General features: G+C 32.5%; 1 protein-coding gene across 1 annotated transcript; it reads right to left on the reverse strand.

Moving 5' to 3' along the window:
- Window positions 1-3,733: 3,733 nt before the first annotated feature.
- Window positions 3,734-10,420, reverse strand: LOC133188119 (uncharacterized). Its single transcript, XM_061323499.1, has 7 exons — window positions 10,358-10,420; window positions 8,131-8,232; window positions 6,799-6,900; window positions 4,942-5,043; window positions 4,423-4,524; window positions 3,915-4,016; window positions 3,734-3,751 (listed from the first exon to the last, which is right to left on the reverse strand). Exons 1-7 carry the CDS (start codon window positions 10,358-10,360, stop codon window positions 3,734-3,736), a joined length of 531 nt encoding a protein of 176 aa, XP_061179483.1. The 5' UTR covers window positions 10,361-10,420.

A 10,420-nucleotide genomic window follows, 5' to 3' on the forward strand; every position in this document is an offset into this window, starting at 1 on the left:
GCTACATGTATACTTGTTATATGTCAGATTATTATTTTTTTTTATAACATTGTTTTTCTTAAATGCAAGGGGTATGAAAGTAATGATTTGACAAAGCAAGAGCTATAATAAGACTATCCCGGGTCCCGGTATACACTTGATCAGTGTTGATCAATGTTCATATGTACGAGTACACGTATGCAAATAATTCGATAGCTTTTGAAGATTGCAACATACATTTTTGTAACAGGCATATTTGTAATAACCACTTTATATACAAAACAAAATTTCATTCTCTTATATGGTAATATGGACGTCGTAATAGATCTGACTGAATGCTTGACATGCCTGTTTCAAAAACGTTTCCTAAGTTATCTTAAGATATGCCTAAGTTATAACTTTAGAAGTTCCTAAGATTTATCACAGCTGTATCGCGAAACAATCTTATCTAAAAAAAATTTATAAGTCATTTCTAAAGTTGTGCCTTTAAGGACTAATAAAATAACATTCCCGCTCTATATACAACTCTCAGTATGATATTTTTAGATTCAAAAAGGAAGGGTGCGAGGATTGGGGATTGCCCCCACTTTTAAAGTATGCTTAACTTTGCGAAGTGTGTTGCTAGATCTAAGCATTCACAGACACACCCTTTCAAGCCATCTACCCTTCCGAGCACACGATATTTGTATTTTGATTTTTAAACATTGTTCTAGGTGTTATACATTTACTTTATTTTGTTCTTATAAGGTATCTACATGTAAATAAAATTTTAAAATGAATGCTTCGTAGCGAACACATGCGAGTTTATATTTTTCAAACAATCTTTGCCAGTTACTACACTGCATGTACACGTTAGTTGTTTGTGCGGTGTAGAGCAACAATGTATTTCAACATCGAGGTGCCCGCGGCTCTCTGTGGCCACGTGTATGTAAACGAGGACTGGACTACAACACTTAAAGACACAAAGCGGCAGAGATGGATAAAACTATTTGCTATTTTACAAAGACTTGAATTATAGTACATGTATATTTGAAGGAATTTTTATTTATGTTAATGTTTATTTAATTCTATAAATAATAAATGGACATTCACAAGAGTGATGGTAAAAATAATATGTGCGTAGCATGCGTAATAATTACAATTATTTACCGAAGCCCCCATTCAATTACAATTGCAGATGAATTAAAATACAACAACACGGGATAGAGCAATACTTTTTTTAAATGTATTGTTGCGTGAACAGACAAAAACAGCGATTAAAATTCAAAATGATTTTTATGCACCAGTGTTTGGAATTAAGATTATAAAAGATCGGTAAAGTAATCTTACTGATTCGATATAATTAAAAACATAACTTTCCATTAATTAATAGCTCTTTGTACAAAATTGACATTATACGCGATCACAAATACTAGCTTTGTTTATGGCCACAGATGGCTAGTACACTGGTGACCTCGATCAACAGCGTGGGATTCGCGCGTTGGGTTATATAACTAAACATCGAGCTGAACATGGAGACCGTAATATGCATACAGCTAATGATCGTGAATTATTCAATGCATACAGTTTAAAATCACTTACAAAGTTTGTTGTAAAAATAAACGTAGAAAGATAGATTTAATATTCTCCGCTTTTGAACACTATTAACCTAATTTAAAAAAGAAGAAAAGAAAGACTAGTTGTAATAAATAATTTAATAGTGAACCATAAACCACGTTTTAAACCTTATTAAAAAGAAAATTAACATTAAATACCGCAGGGTATTATTATTGATAGCAAGTCTGTTTAAGTTATACACATGAAGAGGTCTGATTTCCTTGCCGAATGAAAAACGTTACCTGTTTACCTGGCCTGCTTTCTAATACGTATTACGCAATACCCATGGTATACTCGAACAAAACAACATTTTCATTAGATCAAAAAGGTGTAAAAGAACAATTTTGTTCCCAAGATCCAGATCGAAATATTTACCGTTTTTGAGTTATAAAGCAAAAACTTTTAAGGGCCCAAGATCCCTAATCATAGGGGCCAGCCCCTTTGAAATAGTATAATATGAAAGCCCTTGCAATTATGCACAACTTTTGTTCTACATGTCTTAACAAAATATTTCTAGTTTTCAAGATATAAAGGAAAATATGTCAAATGTTTTGCTGTTTTCCGCGTTCTAACTTTTGACCCCTCTCTAGCGCCATTTTTAATGCAAAAATCAAAAAAACAAAAACCGATGTGCACAACTTCAATGCTTCCTCTTTTCAATTTCAAAGGGTTTTGTGCTCCAATTATAACCATTTCTGAGCCTTTGTCTGGAAATCGGAGGCATGCAAAATTCAATCAAAGGGGAATAACTCGTGAACAGAAGGTAATTTCCGAATTGTATTACAGTATTCTGACAGTGTTTTGTAAAGTCTAAAAGCTCTGAAAATTTGAACAAAATCTGTTTAAAAATGAGGAAGATATGAAGCGTCAAAGTTGGCGTCTAGGAAAAAAAAAAGAATAATAAGAATAATCTTAATCATCACAATCAGAAGAAGGTCCTCCGTTGGAAACAGAAGACCTTAATAATAATCTTAACCATCAGAATCAGTAGAAGGTCTTCCGTTGTGACGGAAGACCTTAATAAAATCTTTACGCGATATCATGCACGGGCTTGCATCATAATTAGTAGCAAAGCCACTTCAATAAAATACGTTTGTTTAATTTAATTTTTTTTTTTTTTTTTTAAAGTACTGACAATTTAAGAAAAAGAACTAAATCATCTAAAATTCTGTGAGAGACCCACGGGGACGACAATTGATTGCTATGAGTCAGCTTTTCAATATAAGTGATGTTAGAAAAAGGTATGAAATTAAAATTTTATTTCACAGGAAGAAAATTAAACGACCCGTATGCTTTGTTTTACTAGAATTATGAAATAAACGTTGAGTGTTTCAGGTTTTCCAACGCACAGAAAAAGAATAACTTTTCTTGTAACAATCTTACCATCATTACATGCACATGAGGATCATGGATTCCGCCGTCTTCAAATTTCAAATAAGGAACGTTAGCTTGGTGATCATTTCTGCTTCTGGAGGTTTTGTCAGACTGAAATTTTAATTTAAATTGGACCATCAATGAAAAATAAAGATCAATTTTCAATTTCATACACATTACAAAGAAACATCTTCATTTTCATTTATAATATTTGATACATTTTTCTTTTTAATTCAATTATGTAAAAGAAGGCAAGAAAAGAAGAGAAGAAGGCAATCTCTCTACTGACATTTTCTTCTGATGCACTAGAATTGTTTGAATAGGTCACTACGGAAAAACTACACATGTTCAAAATATCAAAAAGGACGCTCGCAGGACGTATAAAAACGGACGAGAACAGATTGCTGTGAGACAGCCGTTGACTTAGAGCACTAGAATAAGTGGAATTGAAAGTCAATGTCATTTTCACATTAAAAAATCGAACGACGAACATGGCTTTTTTATTTTGATTTATTTTTTGAATTTGACTACAACAATAAGGGTAAATGTTGAATGCTTCAAGTTTTCCAATTCAAGAAAAACATCAAAAAAAAAAAAAAAAAAAAAAAAAAAAAATTTCCAGAAAAATTATCCAAAAAGGCTTTTGATGAACTAGGTGGTAGGTGGTAGCAGCCTTGGAAATAATTGGGTTTTTTTCCGGGGGGTGGGGGTGGGGGGCTCTCTGTGTGATTTGTTTTTACGCTGCTTATTTGGCCTCAAAATTTTATTATTTATATGCAGTTAATTATATGATGAGTTCATACTGAAATGTCATATTTACAAGAAATCAATCAAACGATCTATATGTATATAGTTTCTTTTTTTTTATTTTGAGTAGAACGAAAAGGGTAAACATTTAACATTTCAGGATTTCCCATGCAAATAAAAAAAACATGAAAAAAGTATTTTTCTTGTAACATTCTTACATTCTTTACATGCACATGAGGATAATGGATTCCGCCATCTTCAAATTCCAAATAAGGACCATTAGATGGATGCTCATCGTTGCTTATGGAGGTTTTTTCAGACTGAAATTCAAATTTAATGAAAATTGAAAATCAATTTGCCATTCCATGAAAACGACAAAGGACAATCTCTATTCCCAGAAAATATCGACAAACTTAATCCCATTTTCTCAAAAAATGTTTCAACACGGCATATGGTACATTAGGTGTTAGCAGTCTTTGAAATTTTTTTTTGGTCTGTGTGTGATTTTTTCCGCTGCTTTATTATCCTTGGAATTTTATTATTTTCATGCAGAAAATCATATGACGCATTTAAATTAAAACGTCATACATGTATTTACAAGAAAACAATCAAACGACCTACATAGTTTTTTTTTTTTCATTTTGATAGAATGATAAAGCTAAACATTTAATATTTATTGTTTTCCCATGCAAGAAAAAAACATGAAAGAAGTACTTTTCTTGTAACATTTTTTACATGCACATGAGGATCATGGATTCCGCCATCTTCAAATTTCAAATAAGGACCATTAGATGGATGATCACCGTTGCTTATGGAGGTTTTTTCAGACTGAAATTCAAATTTGATGAAAATTGAAAATCAATATGCCATTCCATGAAAACGACAAAGGACAAGCTCTATTCCCAGAAAACACCGACAAACTAAAACCCATTTTCCCAAAAATGTTTCAACACGGCATATGTTGAACTAGATGTTAGCAATCTTTGAATTTTTTGTTTTTTTTTTTCTTTCTGTGTGACTTTTTTGCGTTGCTTTATTAGCCATGAAATGTTATTATTTTGATGCAAAAAATAATATGTTGCATTTCAATTGAAACGTCATACATGTATTTACAAGAAAACAATCAAACGACCTACATTGTTTCTTTTTCATTTTGATAGAATGATAAAGCTAAACATTTAATATTTATTGTTTTCCCATGCAAGAAAAAACATGAAAGAAGTACTTTTCTTGTAACAGTCTTACATTTTTTACATGCACATGAGGATCATGGATTCCGCAATCTTTAAATTTCAAATAAGGACCATTAGATGGATGCTCATCGTTGCTTATGGAGGTTTTTTCAGACTGAAATTCAAATTTGATGAAAATTGAAAATCAATTTGTCATTCTATGAAAACAACAAAGGAAAATCTCTATTCACAGAAAAATCGACAAACTAAAACACCCCCTTCCCCTTTAAATATATGTTCCAACGCAACATACAGTGAAATCGATAGTAGCAGTCTCGGAATTATTTTTTTTTTTCATTTTTCCCTTTTTATTAATTTATTTTCTCTGTGTTTGCTTTTTTCAACGTTGCTTGAGTAGCCATGCAATTTTATTATTTATTTGCAGTTAATAATACGAGGGTTGTCCAAAAAGTTCGTGGACAATGGCGTTTTTGTCAAAATGAATGGTTCAAGATATGCTTATTGTATACCAAAATATTAGTCATGAAAATCCAAGTCGGAATAGTTTGGTTTTTATTGTTTGAACTTAATATTTTTATAAAAATCTCGGCCATTAAAGGTCGCCGATAGTGCGCACTGACCAGGGTTAAAATGCCATGAACTTTTAAATAAAGTGATCTGATTGAAATGATTATTTTCATTTTAAAACGAGTCAAAGCTGAATAAAAATTTAATATATCACAAATAAAGCGGTTATCGCTATTTTCTGATACCTTTAGTATCGCTTACTAAATAGACAATGAAAATATTAAGTGAAAACCGCAAGAAGTATGTTTCAAAAATTGACAGAAAAAGCGACGTCGGTCATCCGAACGGGACAGCGTCCAATCATACAGTTATGGTTAATATGGTTGAAACGTCGTCAAAAACAAAATATTTATTCAAACAACTTAAATTTATTGGAAAATATTTAGTCTAGTGATTTGTAATTGGTGTATACGATTTTTCAACGGTGTGTAAAATTTCAGAGACACTACAAGAAGTGGAAAACTACTGTTATTTGATGAAAATAGGATATATTCCTATTCATGACGTTGTTATAAATATAGCGCCGCCGGGCTGGGCTGTGCATCCTGTGTTTACGAAGTGTTAATATTAATAACGCTCGTAAATAATGTGTATTGTTTTGAATTTTAAAATTTAAATTAATTATAATCTATACATGAATATTATTTCACACATTTGGCAATGTGGCATAATAAAGAAAAATAGCGTGCGTCTATGAACATGCGATAAAAATTCAAAATTCATATTTCTGACGTTATCTTTAAAAAAGCGTTACGTCAGACTGGCCCGTGCGACTTGCATATACAAAGTATTTACACCTATAATGTTCAGTAAATAGTGTGTATTGTTTTAATTTTTTGTACATTTACTCAATCATGGTCTATATTAAGATATTATCGTACATGTTTGCCATTGCGGACTTAATAAAGAAAATTAAGCATTTGTCCACGAACTTTTTGGACAACCCTCGTATGTTGCCTGTAAATAGAAAAATAATTGAATTTCCACTTGACAACAAGACAATCTTACTACAGAATGGTGTCTTTTTTTCTTATACATCTAAGTGAATTCTGATTTGATTGACTATTTCGAAAGAAAACTCATACATGTTCAAACTATCACGAAGGACACTCAAATGACATATAATGGCGGACGAGAAGAGATTGATATGAGACAGCCGTGTGATAGTTGACTTAAGAAAATAGAATGAAATGTCATTTTCAGAAGAGGACAATCAAACGACATTTTTCTTTCTTTTCAATTTTAGTGAAATTAGAAAGGAAAACGTTTACCATTTAAGGTTTTCCCACACAAGAGGGAAAAAAAACATGGAAGAGAAGTACTTTTCTTGTAACAGTCTTACGTTCTTGACATGCACATGAGGATCATGGATTCCGCCATCTTCAAATTTCAAATAAGGACCATTAGATGGATGCTCATTTTTGCTTATGGAGGTTTTTTCAGACTGAAATTCAAATTTAATGAAAATTGAAAATCAATTTGCTATTCGATGAGCACGACAAGGAAATATCTTTATTACGAGAAAACATCGACAAACTAAACACCCCCACCCCCTTTAAATATATGTTTCACCGCAACATACAGTAAACTAAATAGGAGCAGTCTCGGAATTATTTTTTTTCCCTTTTTATTAATATATTTTCTCTGTGTTTGGTTTTTTTCAACGTTGTTTTAGTAGCCATATAATTTTATTATTTATATGCAGTTAATAATATGATGCCTGTTAATAGAAAAATAATTGAATTTCCACTTGACAACAAGACAATCTTACTACAGAATAGTGTCTTTTTTTCTTATACATCTAAGTGAATTCTGATTTGATTGACTATTTCGAAAGAAAACTCATACATGTTCAAACTATCATGAAGGACACTCAAATGACATATAATGGCGGACGAGAAGAGATTGATATGAGACAGCCGTGTGATAGTTGACTTAAGAAAATGGAATGAAAATGGAATGACCATTAGATGGATGATCATCGTTGCTTATGGAGGTTTTTTCAGACTGAAATTCAAATTTGATGAAAATTGAAACTCAATTTGCTATTCGATGGTCACGACAAAGAAATATCTTTATTACAAGAAAACATCGACAAACTAAACACCCCCACCCCTTTTAAATATATGTTTCACCGCAACATACAGTTAACTAGATAATAGCAGTCTCGGAATTAATTTTTTTTATTTTTCCCTTTTTATTAATATATTTTCTCTGTGTTTGCTTTTTTCAACGTTGCTTCAGTAGCCATGCAATTTTATTATTTATATGCAGTTAATAATATGATGCCTGTTAATAGAAAAATAATTGAATTTCCACTTGACAACAAGACAATTTTACTACAGAATGGTGTCTTTTTTTCTTATACATCTAAGTGAATTCGGATTCGATTGACTATTTCGAAAGAAAACTCATACATGTTCAAACTATCATGAAGGACACTCAAATGACATATAATGGCGGACGAGAAGAGATTGATATGAGAAAGCCGTGTGATAGGTGACTTAAGAAAATGGAATGAAATGTCATTTTCAGAAGAGGACAAACAAACGACAGACATTTTTTTCTTTTCAATTTTAGTGAAATTAGAAAGGAAAACGTTGACTGTTTATGGTTTCCCACACAAGAGGGGAAAAAACATGGAAGAGAAGTACTTTTCTTGTAACAGTCTTACGTTCTTGACATGCACATGAGGATCATGGATTCCGCCTTCTTCAAATTTCAAATAAGGAGCATAAGGTGGATGCTCATTTTTGCTTATGGAGGTTTTTTCAGACTGAAATTCAAATTTGATGAAATTGAAAATCAATTTGCCATTCCATGAACACGACAAAGAAACATCTCTATTCCCAGAAAACGTCAAGAAACTAAAACCTTTTTTTCCTAAAAATGTTTCAACACGGCATGTGGTGAACTAGGTGTTAGCAGTCTCGGAAATGGTTTTTTTGTGTGTTTGTGTGGTTTTGTTTTACGCTGCTTGATTAGCCTTGGATTTATATTATTTAAAATCGAAATGTCATAAATTTATTTACAAGATAACAACCAAACGACCTATATAGATATTTTCTCATTTTGAGTTGAATGATAACGTTAAACGTTTAATATTTCAGGTTTTCCCATGCAAGAAAAAAATTAGCAATGTGTTTGTGAAACACTGATGCCCACGTATGTCAACTTATAGTGAAGGTTAAACTTTCTCAAATGCAAATCAAATATGTTGCTTCCATGTAATTCCTAGCAGCAACCAATGAAAAGATATGGAAAAGGTTAAAAAAAAAATTCAAAAGTAAGTCTAACATCAAGGTCAATGTCAAATGGTCAAAATTAACGGTGCCCAAGGAAAGGCCTTCTCACAAGAAATACACATGTGAGATATGAAAGCCTTAGCACCAATCGTTCAAAAGATATGGCCAAGGATAAAGTTTGTCAAAAGTATTTCAAACTCCAAGATCAAAGGGTTATAATTATTGGTATCTGAAGGGAGGTCAAAAGGATAACACTTGTGAAGAATGAAATCACTAGCACCAACTGTTTAAAAGTTATGGCCAAGGCTTATTTCTTTCAAAAGTAGATCCAACTCCTAGATCAATGTCAAAGGGTCAAACTTGTTGCTATCCAAAGAAAGGTCTTGTCACAAGGATTACACATGTGAAGTATGAAAGCCCTAGCACGAACAGTTCAAAAATCATGGCCAAGGTTTAAGTTTTCCAAAAGTACGTCAAACTCCAAGGTCAAGGTCAAATGGTCAAAGTTGTTGGTATCTGAAGGAAGGTCTTGTCACAAGGATAACACTTGTTAAGAATGAAATCCCTGGCACAAACTGTTCAAATGTTATGGCCAAGGTTTATTTTTTCAAAAGTAGGTCAAACTCCTAGGTCAAGGTCAAAGGGTCCAACTTGTTGCTATCCAAAGAAAGGTCATGTCACAAGGATTACTCATGTGAAGTATGAAAGCCCTAGCACCAACTGTTCAAAAATTATGGCCAAGGTTAAAGTTGGGCAAAATTTTGTAAAACTGGGTCAAACTCCAAGGTCAATTGATATGTTGATATCCAAAGTAAGGCCCGAGAAATATACCTGCGAAATATGAAAGCCCTAGCAGCAATCATTGAAAAGTTATGGTCAAGGTTAAAGTTTTTCAAAAGTAGGTCAAATTCCTAGGTCAAAGTCAAAGTTGTTGGTATCTTAAGGACGATTTTGTCTCATTGATTAAACTTGTGAAGTATGAAAGCCCTAGAACCAACTCTTTAAAAGTTATGGCCAAGATTAAAGTTCGGTAAAATTTTGTAAAACTCGGTCAAATTCCAAGGTTAAATATGATAATATGATGGTACCCAAAGAAATGTCTAGTCACAACGAATATACTTGTGAAATATGAAAGTTATGAGCAATGTTTAAGCTTTTGCGGACAAACAGACAGACAGGCAACCAGACAGACGGACGGACAGGGCAAAAACTACATAACCCCGAATCTTCGATGCAGGGGAATAAAAAGCAACAAAAAACTACTATACAGTACTTTTTAAAACATGTTACTGTATACATGTACAGGGACCCCCCCCCCCCCCCCCCCCGTTTTATTTTCGCCCCTGTCGCCCTACTCACAGGTAGGCGAAAACAGGGCAAATTTTTAAAAACATCTATAATTTCTTAAACAGAACTGTGATTGTATACAGTATATCATTTTATATTACTTTCTCTGATATGTACATGTATGTTCCTAGGATGGTATTCCAATTGTTTTCAGCTTTTTACACTTATGAAATTTCTAAATAATGTAAATATCTCATATCGTTATTTATTTTCTTTAACATTGTTCACACTTAGCATTACATATATTATAGTTTTAAGATAAGTTTAGTTATGTCTAGAAGAAAAGTGACATTTTAAAAGAATGCTTACCATTTTTGGTTGAATATAAGGATTCGGATTGCAGCTATCCTTCGATGTTAGCTGCGGAACATC

This window comes from Saccostrea echinata, unplaced genomic scaffold (genome assembly GCF_033153115.1).
Source record: "Saccostrea echinata isolate AGI-Se365-2 ecotype Australia unplaced genomic scaffold, CSIRO_AGI_Sech_v1 ptg000016l, whole genome shotgun sequence".
NCBI classification, from domain to species: domain Eukaryota; kingdom Metazoa; phylum Mollusca; class Bivalvia; order Ostreida; family Ostreidae; genus Saccostrea; species Saccostrea echinata.